Source organism: Fringilla coelebs (genome assembly GCF_963513975.1).
Source record: "Fringilla coelebs genome assembly, chromosome: 2".
NCBI classification, from domain to species: domain Eukaryota; kingdom Metazoa; phylum Chordata; class Aves; order Passeriformes; family Fringillidae; genus Fringilla; species Fringilla coelebs.
In genome coordinates this window covers 69,702,106-69,717,894 of record NC_140029.1, presented here as the reverse complement: position 1 = coordinate 69,717,894, position 15,789 = coordinate 69,702,106, and the positions used below count along the sequence as shown (strand labels likewise).

Here is a 15,789-nt window from a genome sequence, read left to right as displayed (position 1 = left end):
GATGGTAAACTCTTTCTTTGGAACAAAGGCCCCTTCACGAGAAACTTTCACAGAAACCAAAATACTTTCATAGTAAGTTGTGTTTCCTCAGTAGAGAAATTTTCTACAGAAAAACAATTTCCCAAAATATCCTGACAATATGTATGAATCTGGTTGATGTTTACATTTGCATGAGAGCATTCACTGAATACATCAGTTTGTTTTTTGCTTAATCTCCCGAACTCAATGTTCCTATGACCACACTACTGCATCATAGCAATTTCTGGATGAAACACCATCCTCATCATGCTGGATGACTGGACTGCACTGCTATTCCTATTTTACAGATAAGCAACTGTGGCTCATGTGGACTACTGCTTAGTCCCACAAAAGCCTAATCTGAATTTCAGTGATTATTCAGAAAACTTTAAACTAGAAACAATTCTTATATCCACATCATCAGACTATCTTTCCATCTGTGGTCTGTGAAAGAAAGAAGCACACGTCTGCAGATCAGCACATTTACCCATCATTACACAAACAGTTTTTTGCCTTTCCACACAGTGCTCTCAGAACCCATGTTAAGACTGTATCACTGAAACAGGTTAATCACTCCTGATACTACTACTAAATACAGCCATCTTTAAGGGTAGTCTTTCCAACCCTTTCAGCAGCAGCACTGGAGAAGGACAAAACACTGCTCCATGTTCTGCACAGTGCTAGTATAGGGGCCTGTGATTTTAAGTAAATCAGTGAAAATGTAGTGCTCAAGCAGCTTGTTTTTTTTTTTCCTCCTCCCAATTGCAAGATCTTATTACATGCTAACAAGAGTTTCCTAAAATTGTACTGTATTGCAAGGGTAATCAAATTAGCTAGTGTTAGAATTGCACATCATAATGTGCTTTGCAATTAATAACTTACATAAAATGCCACAGCAATAAAATATCTGTTAAATGCAAGCCATATAGCAAATTAGATTTCATCTGTTCCTCACAAAAATTTACTTCAAAAAGCACAAAGAATGACATGGAAGAGATCTATAAAAACAAATCAACCGGGAATGCAATTATTCAAAAATGTCCCATTCAAAAGCAATAGCCTCTCTGTATTCCATTTTCCATTAACTCTTAATACCTTTATTGCCATTTAATACTTAGCTAATGCAAGCTCAACATACATTCATCGGTAAATTAAATCAGAAATGTTCACACGCCATCTCTACAGCTAACAGTCCAAAGTCACTCCTCAGGCTGTCCAAGGTTTCCTAAGCTCCAGAGCAGGAAGCATAAAAAGCAAATGGACTCTCTTTACTCCCCGTGAACACTCAGACATTCTGATTTGAGATGCAGCACAGTTATACTGATATTACAACAATATTGCAAATACAGCCCTGGAGTGACTGGGTGAAAATTACTTAGCCTGTAATATGCAGGTCAGAGATGACTTACTGCTCTCTCTGAGCTTCAAATGTGCTCATTTAATATTTTTTTTAAAACTTCACCTCAATTCAAATCACATTCAAAGCATGTGTTTGATAAACTCTGTTTAGTGCAGGACCTGGTGATACAGGGAAGTAATGACATTTTTGGGATATTGGTTCAATTCTCCATTATTCTGGAAGGTCAAATCCTGGCTTCAGGTACACACCCAAAACCTGAAGCCCATCCGTTGCTTTGCACCTCCTGCTAAGTATTACAGGAAGCGTTACCTTGCACGTGATGCTGGTGGCATCATACATGTGCATAACACAGGTGCAAAGCAGCCACACCAGGTGTAAAGCCAGGGGGAAAGTAACGTCTCAGGGGATAGAGACAATAGAAATGTCAGTTAAAAAAAAAAAGAACAACAACAGAAAAAAAGAACCCAAGTTCTCAGCAAAACAAGACGCGCATGGCTGCAAACAGAAACACATAGGATCAAGTTGCTCTTTCTGCAAACTAAGAGGCTGCCACTTACTATTTAAAATCCTTGACAAACACAAAGACTTCTTTATTCTTCCTCTAAGGCTCTGTTAATCCAAAGTATTCCAATAAGAAGCTGAAATGCACCGCAGGGAGTAAGTGTTTTGATGAAATCACTGCAGGGTTACTTCTTGTTGTTGTAACAATCACTAGCAGAGCAGTGGGAAGCACAGTGAGCAACCAGGCTTTCTTGGCACAAAACATTTCAGAGAAACAGAAAGAGCAAACCCATGGACACTCAGAAACCCGTGGCTGCAACTACACAGCACCTGTGTTGAATCAGGGAAGACAGCTGGCTCCTTCAGACAAGGCACAGTTCTCTGAATACAAGCACAAACTGTGAGGGCTGTCTTGGGAATTGTTCTCAGGAGAGTCTGAGCATCCAAAACCAGCTTCGGCTGCCTTTTTCCCTGAATTATTGTCCTGAATTCCTAGGCTCAACAAATGCCTGCTGCTACACTGATTACTGCAAGAAACAGCCTTCCCTTCAATACTTTTCATCCTTATAGCACAGTCAGAGGTCAACAGTAGGGAAAATACATGCTGTTCTGTGTGAAAAATAAATTCATGAGAGTTACAGCTTCACAAGTCACCAGGGAAAAGGCTAACAATGAAGACTCTTCATAGCCTTGTCAGAAATCAATTTGCATTTCAGACTGAAGAGAGGAAATAATCTTAGAATCTTTTCCATGTTGACAACCACCTGGTTTTCAGAGGTGACACTGCTCAGTAGGAAAAGATAGTCTCGTGCAAAGACATGGAGATTGTAACTCTTTAAAGGACCAAGCTCTTGCTCCTTTATCCACTGCCACAGCACTTGGAGACAAGGTCAGTGGCATCTTTCACATTTCCTGCAGTCTGCTGAAGTACCTGCCTTAAAGACAGATGGCCACTGCCTCCTCTGTGCATGCTAACAGGCACAAAGAAAGCAGAGCAGATCTTTATTCCGTTAGAAGATTTTGAACACTAGACAGATAGGGCCCCCATAGCCTATAACAAGAGTATGGATCGACTTCCTCTCAGCCAAGAAGAGAAGAAAGAGATTCAGCTGTTCAAAATACACTAAAATCTCACCCTGCATATGTAACCCACAACCTCTAGGCTCTATCCTAGATGATAGCTCAGCTAACCCTAAGGTTAACCACAAGGCCACTGGTACTGACCACAAGCACTCTAACTCCAAAGGCTGGGGCTAGGTTTGCACTATGTATATAGGGTCCCTCCCTGCAACTCACTAAAACCTCTGTGAGCAGCTCTCAAGCAGCAGTCTCCCAGCTCCTGCTGAGTCTGACCTAGGCATAAGCCAGGGAAGCACAAGGACCAATCAGGAAAAGACAGAACAAGTGTTAGTGGAGCAAGATCCAACACACGCTGCTGACCCAGCATACTAAACAGGAAACTACTCACATACACAGCATTCCCTACACACGCCACTTCCTTCCACACTCAGAGCAACAGACAATTTTCAACAATCTCTTTCCTCCAGTAATGCTTCTCAGTGACCAAAAAGGCCTTGTGTTGTGACTTGGTATTCTCCAAACAAGGATCAATCCATTCCCCATTAGAAGCAAAATAATGCTGTACGCTGTTTACAGAAATGCTGGCCAAACTCCTCCCTCCTCCCCCTTCTTAGCTCTAAGCAAGGCCCAGATTGGGCTCACTTCTGGTCAATCAGCCTAGTTCCATCCTATATCCTTCCTGCTGCCCTGTTTGCAACTCCTTCTCCTATTCTGAATTTCTCACTCCAGCTGCAACTATGCCCAGCTGCAAATATAAGTGCAAAGCTAAGTCACCAGACTGGCCCCTCTTTCCTTGCTTCCTTGTACCATGCAGGCTGCAGTTTGCAGTCGGAGGGAGAGATAGTTGAAACATTTGGAGAAAAACAGTCCAAGGATTGCTTTCTTCTGGGAAGTGATAACAACTGGACACCATAAGCCCATGTAGATCTCTCTTTAAAGCATTCTGCTTCAGTCAATATAATCTGTTTGCTCACATCTACAGGTTGGCATATAAAAAGTATTATAATATCAACAAGCTATAAGTGAGTAAATAAACAGAAAATACTGTTTACTCTAAGGGACAGATACATTTCCAGCTGTTTCTTTCAGTGCCTTTTACATGAGTAATTATGAGAGGATTTAATAAACAAATTCATTATTTTTTCTTTTTAGCCTGTGCTACAGACATCCACATTTTACAGCAGGAATCTCACATAACTACAGCTTGCCATTTACTAAAACACCACATAAATTCTCACCTTCCAAGGTCTTCTGATCCCTTTGAAAAAATCAGGCATCCACATTGGAAGAACAACAGCTTCTCTTAATAATTTCTTGGCTTCTTCCAAATCCGCTATGTCATCCCTGTGCAAGATGAAGAAACTTGTATAAGATTCTCATACAAGTATATTTCTTCTATTTTTATACAAGAGAAATAGAAAAGCTTTTCACTTAGTACCATTTCTTTTAGTATGCAAGCATATGCCTCATGAGAGCACTCCTATCATACTGTGACCTAAAATTGAATCCACTTTTGGAAGACAGGGAAAAAATTATTTTCAACTCAAGTTCTCCAGAGCTGCTAATTAAAAATTGTTTTGGACAATGTGAACACCAAAGCAGTATCTTTAAAGATCTCTGGAGCCTATGTTCATTTCAGCAGTACCTGTAATGAATGTACTGCACTTAATATCAATTAGCAACAAAAGCTCAACTTTAATCAAATTAATAAACTGTTAGAGAAAAGATCTCATTTTTGCCTGTCTGTAGAAGATTATCTTGTCTCCCTGTTTTAGGAGTTTGAAGATGGGTAATTTCTCTCCTTTCTCACACTAGCAAAAACACTTGAATTGAGAAAATCCTCATACCAATGAATGCTTGGATTCCTTGACACAATGTCTCTTTCAAGAGCTTCGATCAGGTCTTTGTCGTAACCTGCTCCATCAAATTTTGGTATTTCCCCATCACCAAATTCCTGGGGTGTTTTCTTTCCCTAGAAGTGAAAATCATACAGACCCATAAGAACATTACACAACTAACACACTTTCTGGCCAACCAAAGGCATGAATGCAGGAACAGCCTCACATAGGTGGCTGGGTCACAACTAGCTGAACACCAGAGCATCCAAAGTACATACTGAAGATGCTGCACTAGCCACCTGTCAGAAGTAAACATCTGACACTATCATCATAGAAAAGGAACAGGGAAGTTGTCACACGCATTGTCTTTGATGAAGAAAACCAAGACTCTCTCCCCTTGTTTCATTAAAGCCTTCCTGCCCTGCAATACCTGCTTTCCTCAACTACAAACTATCCATGTCTCGCCTCTCATTCACACGCCAGCTTCATAAACAATGAAAATGCTTTTCAAATGCACCAAAAGCCCTAAAGAAGCTCCAAAGACACCCAGGTTTCAATAATTTTTGCAGCACACCAATGCTACATCAGTGATCAAGCCACACTCTGCCCCAAATGGACCAGAGCTTCTGGTTAATACTTCCACAGTGCCGTTCGGCTGATGGAGGTGAAGTAACATTTTCCCTTTGAAGCATCAGGGCTCACGCTCCTCCTCTCTCAGTTCTGAAGGAAATCGCTTCCCCTCCCACTATTCAGGGTGCCTGAAAAGCAGCTGCGCTGGTTTAACGGAGGGGGCTGAGCAGGGAGCTACTTTAGGACTCTTAACTCAGCTTCTAAACACTATCAGCAGCGAGTTAAAGAATCCCAGCTGGCGGGACAAAAGCATCCTAGACGAAGGCGGGTTGAGAGGCAGCTGGAGACACACAAATAACCTCGCAGTGGAAAAACAAAAAGGCAGCGATTACACCCCTCCCAGTTGCCGTTTGCCCACGACGACTTGTGAGGGAATAGTTTATCTTCCCACTACTTTTATCTCTTGCTTCCAAGCGAACTCTTGCGTTGTTTAGTACTCCTAACTCAGCTTTTTGCAATGGAAACGAAGCTCAGAGTTGTGTTAAAGCAGAAAGCGGGCGAAAAAAATGTAGTAAAAAATGGTGTAAAAAGGAAACGGTGAAAAGACACCCCGTGGAGTTTTCAAGATTTCAGGAGATATAAAATGGAATCCAAATGTAACCGTTAAAAAAATAGTAAGAGAAACAGGACAATGAAATGAAAGGTATTTGCTGTCTGCTACATACTCCTCTTGTTCTGCAATGGACTGGCATTCCTAGTAGAACAATTTTTCTGCACATGACAGAACAATTGGTTTATCTTGTTGCGGTTGGGTTTTGTTTTTTCCTGAGTGAAACCGAGTTAGGGCAGGAGTTGAAGAGCCGGAGCAGGGAGGGCGGCTGGCTGCAGCACGCCGGGGCACGGCCGGCCCCGAGAGGCCCCGAGCGCGGCGGGCAGAGGCGCGGCTCAGCCCAGCGGGGCGGAACACAAATCCGAAAAGGGGGAAGGAAGGAAGGCCCGGGGCCGGGAGGGCGCCGGCAGCCCCGGAGCGGCCGCGGGGCGGCAGCACGGCCCCGATGGCGGCCCCGATCCCGCGGGCCGTGCTGTGCCGGGGGCCGCTGCTTCTGCCCCTGCGGAACGTCTCGCCAGCGCAGCGATGGAGAAGGGCGGCCAGCGGGCAGACGCGCTCTCAGCATCACCTCGGCTGTCATTGTAGTGACACTGAATTATTCTCTTTTTTTTTCTTTTTCTTTTTTTTTTTTTTAACTCCCAGTTCCGTAATTAAACCAAGATTTAAACTAGTTGAAGTTTTTACAAGTAATAAGATTGTTAATGCTGGTCCCAAATTGGTCCAACCTGCAATTCTCAGTCAGCAGATAAGTGAGCATAGGCTAGAAATAATGATTTTTAAAAAATGTCACCTGAAACTAGGCAGCAGGAGTAAGCATAATTTTTCCAGTCATCTCTTTGGGTATTACTTTCACAAAATAGCTTTAAAAAAGTTGCTGTGATGGCTTCTCTCTAAGAAGGTAAGCCAACAGATAGGCATACAGGGCTGCAAAAATCTATTCCCATCCTTGGCAATCCTATCTGATAATTTCAGGCAACCAATATCTGTCTTAAACATTTAGAAATCAGCTGTCCTTTCCATCAGGGAGAGCTATTAGACCTGCACTAACACACTGGAACAAAAACGTTGTCTCCAAAATTGATGTTATTTCTACGCTTGTACTAAATTTCTGCAATAGTTTCAGCAGTTCGCTCCTCGGTGTGTCCACCACACTGACATACTTGCATCAGACTTGTGCTCTCCCTTCATTTACCAAACTAAGTCTCCTTCTGGAATGTAAGCTGAACATAATTACCCATTCATTTTGGCAATGCTTTTTTTTTCCTCTCCCTCCTAATGTTAACATATCTTTCTTGAGTGTGGTTGTACACAAAATACTCCAGCTGTTTTCTCAGCAGATCCCCTATAATGGCACAGGTATCTCTTCTCTCTGCTGGTAGCACCTTAACAATCTGGGATTTTGTTTACTGGGATTTTGTTTACATTTGCATTATCATACTGCCCCCATTTAAGGCAATCTCAGCAGATTAATCACAGAATAACCCTGAGGGCTGGAATGGCCAAAACTGGACTCTGAAGACACCTTGCCTTCCTGCAGGTTCTTCCCACTGCATACAAATGCCAAATAACCACTGTCACATGCAATCTCCACCCCTCACTGCCAAAGGCAAAGGTGGCACCTGACTGCAGCCAGCCCTTCCCACCACCACCAGGAAAAGGTAATGTGCCAATGGGAGTTCAGCCTGATCCAGTTTCTACTGATACATCCAAATCCATCTTCTCCTCTGCTGAGCTCCCAGCTTCTAGCAGAAATTCTTGTTACAGTTTCCAAGAACGCAGCCTGCTGCTCTGCACCTCTGAACGCTATCCCATTTCCATGCTCCAACACAGAGTCATCCAATTCTTCCTGTGCAACAGCCTCATTTGCCTTTTGTGGTGATGGTGCTTCCCAACTTGGTGTCATGAGCAAGTTCAGTCACTGCATGCCTCTTTTTTGTGGCAAGTTAAATTGGCACAAAAATATTAATTTAAATACAAAACAAGAGTCAGAAATTATTTGCCAGTTGACTGCCACTTCTCCTTTCAGTACTGCTTGCTTACTTTCCCCTTGCTGCCTAATCCCACTTAAAAATTCCTCTACACCACACACTAGATTAACAAATTGCTTCCCATGTGGTATCTGGGTAGATTGATTTCTTTCTATAAGAGATTAACTAGATCTCTAAAGAAATCCTGGCAGAGGCAACACCTTTGCTTAAGAAACCATATTCCACTCTATTCCACTTTTCAATTAGTTCCAAGTCTTCAGCTTTTCGCTTTTCATCCACTCTAAATTTGTTGTAAAACGTATAACAATTAACAACTCCGGTTGCCTGGATCGCTTTTCCTTTCCCCTTCTCAATAGAGGCACTGTCAACACAACTCACCATTCACATGAGACATTCACATCAGACTAAGTAAATTTTACTGTAAAAACATGCTCCCAGCCCTGTAATTTCACCAAACAGTTCTTTCAGTGTTTTCAGATGGAGATTATGCAGCCTCCCAGTGCATGGAGGTCTGTGCTTTCACCTAAATACAACTATCTCATCTCATGTCACAGTTGGTGATGCACAGGAGGATAATCAATCAAAAATAATTTCATTTTTTAAGTCATACCCTCATTGTTTTTAATATTCCTTTTACTGATATGGCTATGCAGCCCTTGGCTGTTTCATATCCTTCATAATATTTACTGTCTTCATCCACTGACAGTCTAAAATAAACTAAAGAGTACTCCTAGAAAAGTATTCCACTACTTAGATATGGTATTATGCAATTTCTAAAAGACATACTGGTAGCATTCATGCTGACTCTTTAAACTGAACTATTAAACAGAAGCTAAAACTCTTGGTAATGCTTCAGCAGAAGGTACTCTGAAAACAAGCCTAATAATTTCTAGTGGAACTAAGAAGGAAAAAAAACTTGAAAGCAGTATTTTAGGGAAAAAAAAAAGACACATAAGGATTTAGTGGATAGACACAATCTGGTGGGTTTAGTTCAAAATTATTTTATATAGCACTAAAAATGTAATTTTATTGGCATAGTTAGGTCAAAATTACCTATCCCAAGATGGTTACTGTCAGAATGAAAAGATGTTATGGTTTAGAGAGGAGAAACATTGAAAGATGGCATTTGTTTCAAGTGAGGCAGAACATTTCTAAAATATATGTACTATACTTACATTTACCTTGAAAAAAATATGCATTACATTGTGGTATTATAGCCAGGACAGCATGCAACCTATTACACTGCAGTCTTAAGAATGGAAACATCTTAGGAAACATCTTAGGAAATGGATAGTTCATTACATGTTCTAAGTAGTCCTATTCTAGCACCCAGACCCAAAAACTACAGAGCTGAAACATTTAGTAGGAGAAAAGATACCTGGTTACTTAATTTAAAGCTTCAGGTTTGCCCTGTTATTTTAAATTGAACATGATGAGTTACCAAATCTCTTTGATTTGACATAGCAGTCTACAGAGCAAAGCTGCTTGATGGTTCAAACTCAGAAACTGAAGAACAAACATGTGTAAACTAAGAAAGGATAAAATTGAAATATAAAACTATTTTCATGCCTATGTGCAAAATATAGGAAGTTGCATTAACTTCTTCCACTTCCCACACCTGACTATTTTTTCTTTCATTCAAAATCTTTCTCAAAGGCAAATCATGGATCCCTTACAAGAACCATTATATAGCACATGAGGATTTGTAACCTGGGGTGATTTTCAGTCACATATCCCAGACAAAGGACCTAGAACAAGCACCCAGGAGCTAGACAAAGGGGAATACAAGAGCACATGTATTGGAATTTTTTGAGGAGTAGACATATTTTCCTTCTGCCACCTAGTGACCAATTGATTTGGGTAAGAGCACTGTTTAAAATGTACCATATTAAATGGAACACCTTCATGACTTTTCCTGCACCTCACAGCAGTAGCACTGCTAATCACATTATTCCCAGAGACAAGTATTATACAAGTCATGTTGTTGTAGGCTCCTTATAGTAAAGCCCTATAATGCTCATCACCGGAAAGCTTGGAGAGCAGAGTTCACCCTCATTAGAGCTAAGACTTTGAAGGCTGCCTTACACAAGCACATCTGGTGAACCTGTCACACACCATGACTCCAATTCCCCATATAGCAGGCAAATCTTTCAATAATTTCACAGATCTTCACAAGATTTTTATAGCTTGCAGGAGGCACACTTGTTATTTTAAATCTTACTGATCCAGAGTAGAGAGATTTCTAAAATTCTTCATCTGTACAGTCCCTCAGTGGCACTGCTGAAAATGTGCCTGGCCCTTCTGATGGTCATAAGGGCTAGGATTACTTAATAGTTTTCCTGTGTATCAGAAAACAATCTATGATGGAAAAAGCATATCTTTGAGCTGTTCCTAAGCTGTCAGGAAGTGCAATAGAAAGGTCACAAAGGAACTAACCAAATTTTGGAAGAAAACTGGCCTAAATATTTTCTTATTCATCTCTCAAGATCTGTACGACACTGTGTGCCCCCATAGGAAGGCATGTCTTGTATCTTTGTCTGTCAGGAAAGTAATGCCACTTCAGTACAGTCTCAGCTTGTATAATTAACACCACAGAGTCCTTGGGTCCCTGGCACTAACTCCACAGTTAAATTTTAAAAAGCAAGTGTCTCAGAAACAGCCATTTGCACATTGACATTTTTCCAGCCACAAAACAGTCCTGGTTTTGACATCACCACTTTATACTGAATCACTGTTTCTCCTTTTCTTTCCCTTCAGCACTGCTTCCTTTTCATGGATCTTCAGAAGAAAGTATCTCCAGATTAGTCTAGTTTAATTCATTGCTTTTCCTTTTAAAACAAAACAGTTCCAAGAAGCTTCTTTCTAAACACTATGATAAATACAAAACCCCTTTCATAAACCAGAGAAAATGAATGTTGCTTAGAGTTTGGTTTTAATACTTCTCCCTCATATTATTTTCAAATATGTAACTTCAAATAATTTGGCACAGATTTACCTACCATCAATGCATTTATGGAACTGTTCTGAACTCCTAGGCATGCCTAAATTATACTATGGTATGGCAGAGGCAATGGTACTGTGGAATTCCATTCATAATGCTTCGAGTCTAGGTAAGGGCACTAATCTCATTTTTGCACTTTTTACATTAATATCTTAACAAAAGTCCTGTATTGGATTCCTTTAAGGAAAAAAAAAACCAACCAAACAAACCACCAAACATAGGGGGAAAGGAGGAGAAGGGACTTTATGCCTGAATGACATGTAGAGATTAGAGACAAGCCCATGGTCTTCACTCAAAGAATAAGAAACTCTCAGCAACAGGACACTACGCTTCCCTTCCTGAAAAAAATGTTACACCAAGACAGAGCAAACATGACAGAACTTTTCTTAATTCGGTGTAATTATTAATAAATATCACCACTATACATGCTTTGATCATGGGGAAAAAGAAAGCACTACGTTTTCCCACAAGTAATTGTTGTGAATTTTATTATCCGTGTTAAATGACTAAGAGTGCTTCCCTTTGCCACTTGCTGCACCACAACACCTCCCTGCCAAGTTCTTTCCCACTTCTTACCTTGTCATCCCTTCCCCTGGCTCTGGATTCCCTTTCACGGCTGCCGGAAGATTTCTCCCCCTTGGACACCAGGTGTGCTCTGCCCGCGGGCCCGCGCGGCTGCAGTCCTGGGGAGTCTTTCTTCAAAGATTTTCCATCTCGGTTGGGACGTTTTATCTGAGGTGGAGCCCTAACAACAGCAACCACAACAAAAACATGCTAAAAACAGCGAAAAAAAGAGCAACATTAAGAAGGAAGGATTCTAATTTGCCTTAGTACATTATTACTAAAGCTGCCATGACCCTAAGCCTTATTTCCCTACACCTACAAATAAAAAACCATATTCCTGGTTCTGTCTGATACCCAAAGTAAGAAGAAAAAACACAAAAGAAAAAATTAACAACATTATTAGATCTGTACTCCCAATCAGTCTTACAACAAACCAACATCCATGTAACAAAAGAGGAAACAATTTAGTATAAGTCTTCAAATCAAATACTCCTCTGACTCCAAACCAGGAGATTATATCAGGCTATATTCACATGCACAAATTCTACACAAACAGATGACATTCCTGGTAAAATAAAGATTTTAAAAAATAGAGGCATAAAAAAAAGGTGGCTAAAATCTTTGACAGGCCCCAAAACAAAACAGGGAGGATTTTAAACAATCCGCCTACCTCTGACTTCATTCCTCAGTGTGAAAATGTCAAAACATAAAAATTGCCTTGAAAGCAAAAGCAAACAGAGCTGAACTGCAATCACCTATATTTGTGTGCATCCCCCACAATGTCAAAGAGTACTCAGCAGTAGAATGAGGAGAAAGAATTTGGTTTTAAGACAAGAAGTCATTGTCATTTTTCTCTAGGGATTGAATTTGAAATACAGAACTAAAACAAACAGAATGTCACCCAAATTTAATAAGTATCCACTATTGAATCTTGTACTCATTCTTGTTTTGAGTAACTCAAAATTTGTTAACCCCAAAAATATTTTCCTGGAATATGTTTTAAATTAAGCACATTCTTAAACACATGGCTGGATACAATGGCAACATTTTGCTTTTCATGCATTTTCTTTAAACTGAACAGCAGAGAACAGTGCCTAAGTTTCCTTATTTGCACAAGATTTAAACTTCAGCTTAAAAGAAGCAGATGAACTGTTGGGGCTTTACCACTAAGGAAAACACAAGAATAAATACATCTTGAACTTTACATAACATTACCACAGAAAATCTGAGTTATTTCTACCACTCACAAAAGTAATCAGCATTAATATAATTTTACACTTATATTCTTAGGTGTTTGGTTTGTTGTTTTTTTTTTTTTTAAAGAAAAGATCTTTTTGATAATCATAAAGCACAGAAAATTATAAATAAACTTGACATTTCTTTCTGTTAATCGAGATCTCTCATTTTACTTTGCTCCTTAGCTTATGTGAGTATACACATGTTAAAATTCTGTGCTCTTATGTTAAAAAACTATTGGCATGCTATTTTTGTCTGTAAACTGAATCTGTTTCCAACCAGCTCTGTTAGGTTGAAAATAGGGATTTCAGAAAATGCACAAGCATCTATTTTAAGAAATCTATTAGCTAACTGAAGTTACCTTAAATATGGTTACAGTATAGATATACCATATGTAACAGAACATGTTTAGCAATTAACCTAACCAATGGATTAAACACAGTTTGAATTACCTGTAGCTAGGGAGTGATTTCTAACCACCATGTCCTACAAGACCCTTCAGTTCCAGCTCCTTACAGCTCAGTCATCAATTAATTCTTTTACTCAAATAAACTGAAATGGAAAAGTTTTCTCCTGGCACATGAGAACATGTCACCAAAAGCCTACTTACCTCTGCAGCAGACTCTAGTTCCAGGCACTTAGTTACTCCTACCAGAATAAAGGAGTGACTCTCTTTAGAAAGTCAGAAATAAATCTGACTGTAGTTTAAATATTTTTTTCTCAATGAATTATATTTACTCTTTATTACAAGTGACTAAACTAAATGTAATAAATGTGTAAATTAATTGTGATTTTCATGTTGCAGAAGCCTTCAAAAACAAATATAAAATTATGGTGACCCACCTTTATTCCACCCACTCTGCTTGAGCCTCTCCTTACCTGTGTTCAGCTGGAACAGGAGGAGGCCAAACAGCTGGATCTCTGAAAGGCTCATCTTGACAGGATACAGAGATATCTGGAGGTCTGTCCATTTTAAAACTCTCTAAAGTGTTGACAATGCTCTTAACTTGTTCATATTCTTCAACTAATTCTTGTCGGACCTTGAGAAGTACGTATGTCATTTAAAAATTGTTACAATTCAAACTTTAAAAAGAACCAAACAAACATAGAAAGTACCTCAAGAACATATGCTAACCTCAAAGGCAGGGACTCCTGAGTCTTCCTATTCACAAACTCCACACCTATCAGGGTGGTAACAGACCTTTAACAGCAGCATAAACAATTGAATCTCTGTTAGTTCATTTTCCTGCTGGTTGATGTCCCAAGCAGACTGGATTGCTACGCAGTGATCGCTCATCCGTAACGTGTGCTGATGCTTGGATTCATGTCTGCACGTTGACATGTATGCACACATACTCTCACACTAGTAAGGGTGCTGTTGGTAGATCTGCAGTAGTGTGCTACTATTTTGGCACAAAAGATCCCTGATTACAGTCTCTGATGTCCTAGTTGTAAAACTGGCCAAATCATTAAAATATAATATTACCAAATGAATTCTGTGAGGAGCACAACATTAGAGTGTGTCCAAAGGAGAGCAACTAAGATGGTGAAATGGCAAGGGCAAGATTTATGAGGAGCAGCTGAGGTCACTTGGCTTGTTCAGCTTGGAGAAGAGAAGGCTGAGGAGTAACCTCAGAGTGCTCTACAACTTCCTCAAGGCAGGCAGCAGAGAGGGAGCTGCTGATCTCCTCTCCATGGGGACCAGAGATAGAATAAATCTGCGTCAGGGCAAGTTCAGACTGGACATTAAGTTCTTCACTGAGAAGGTGGTCAGTCACTGGAACAAGCTCCCAGTAAAGCAGTCATGGAACCAAGTCTGCCAGAGTTCAAGGAGTGTGTAGACAATGCTCTTAGTCATGTGGTTTAGTTTTTGGTAGGAGCAGGGAGTTGGACTCAATGATCCTTATGACTTCCTTCCGGCTTGAGAGTTTCCACCATGATTTTATTAATGTATGTGACTGTCACCAGCAAGATACTGGCATGGACAGAGGGAAAGAGAAGGGTAAACCCCCAAGGCCCTGAACAGATCTCAAAACACTGCATTTACTTTACCAGAAGGTTTATGAACACCTGTACAAAAGAGCCTTAAGTACAGGAAGATCTTGATCATTTCACAGGGCAAAGCAGCCTTCTTGCTCATTCCAGATGGGGTAAATGTATCTCTCCAAAGACACAAGACATCCAGCTCAGGCAGGATTATTCCTGCCCTGCTTTGCTGTCTTTGCTTTCTCATCACACAATCAGTGGACACATTCCCCAATGTGAGAGTTTCCAGCTGAGTTACAAATGTGATTGATTACTAACTTGGTTCCTTCAAACTGTCTTCACACACATCCCTCCTGTCCAAAAATAAATCCAGCCAAACAGCTGCTGTGAGGTACAAAAGAATGATACGGCATAAATCCTCCAGGGCACCACTCCACAAGAGACAGCCACTTCCTACTCCAGTGCTCCAAGAGTACTGACAGGATTCATTCTATCAGCCTTCCAACACATGCAGAGAAATTGGTGGAAAACAACTTTCTAGCACTAACAGCCAGTGTGCTGTTGTTCACCTCACTGGACCAGCAAGAGGATGGTATCTGAAAACTGAGGGGAAGTGACCATTTGATGCTTTGGAAGATGAAAACAGACTAACGTCTGCCAGCCATTTCTTAGCCTGACCTGAGCAGACCAAACTCTGAAATACACACCCTATTTCTTCATCAATACCTGGCAAATCAACCAACAAGGAATCCTCAGCATGTGGACCACAAAGGAAAACCAGCCATAAACTCATAGAGGCCTTAAAGAAACTGACTCAGATGAAACACATGCAGAAAGACTTCCTTGCAGTTGAGAAACAACCCAGACATGGGCCAAAAAAGTCTGTGCCACAATTATGAAGTTGACTGAGCTGTGTCTTTCAGTGATCACTGCCACTCTGAAGCAACCTAGGAAGGATGCAAATGGAAAAAACCACTGGTTTAGACTCAGCCAGTCTCCTTGTCCCCCACCATACACACCATTATGTGCCAGAACCC

At 40.6% G+C, this 15,789-nt stretch overlaps 1 protein-coding gene across 2 annotated transcripts in view; it reads right to left on the bottom strand.

Moving 5' to 3' along the window:
- KATNAL1 (katanin catalytic subunit A1 like 1) overlaps nt 1–15,789 on the bottom strand; it is a 37,687-nt gene that overhangs the window by 7,574 nt on the left and 14,324 nt on the right. For both annotated transcript variants that reach the window (XM_084226902.1, XM_084226903.1), the window contains 4 exons: nt 13,646–13,806; nt 11,543–11,711; nt 4,807–4,931; nt 4,198–4,303 (listed from right to left, as the gene is read on the bottom strand). In XM_084226902.1, the coding sequence (XP_084083028.1) occupies nt 4,198–4,303; nt 4,807–4,931; nt 11,543–11,711; nt 13,646–13,806 (561 nt within the window). The remainder of the gene's footprint in view (nt 1–4,197; nt 4,304–4,806; nt 4,932–11,542; nt 11,712–13,645; nt 13,807–15,789) is intronic.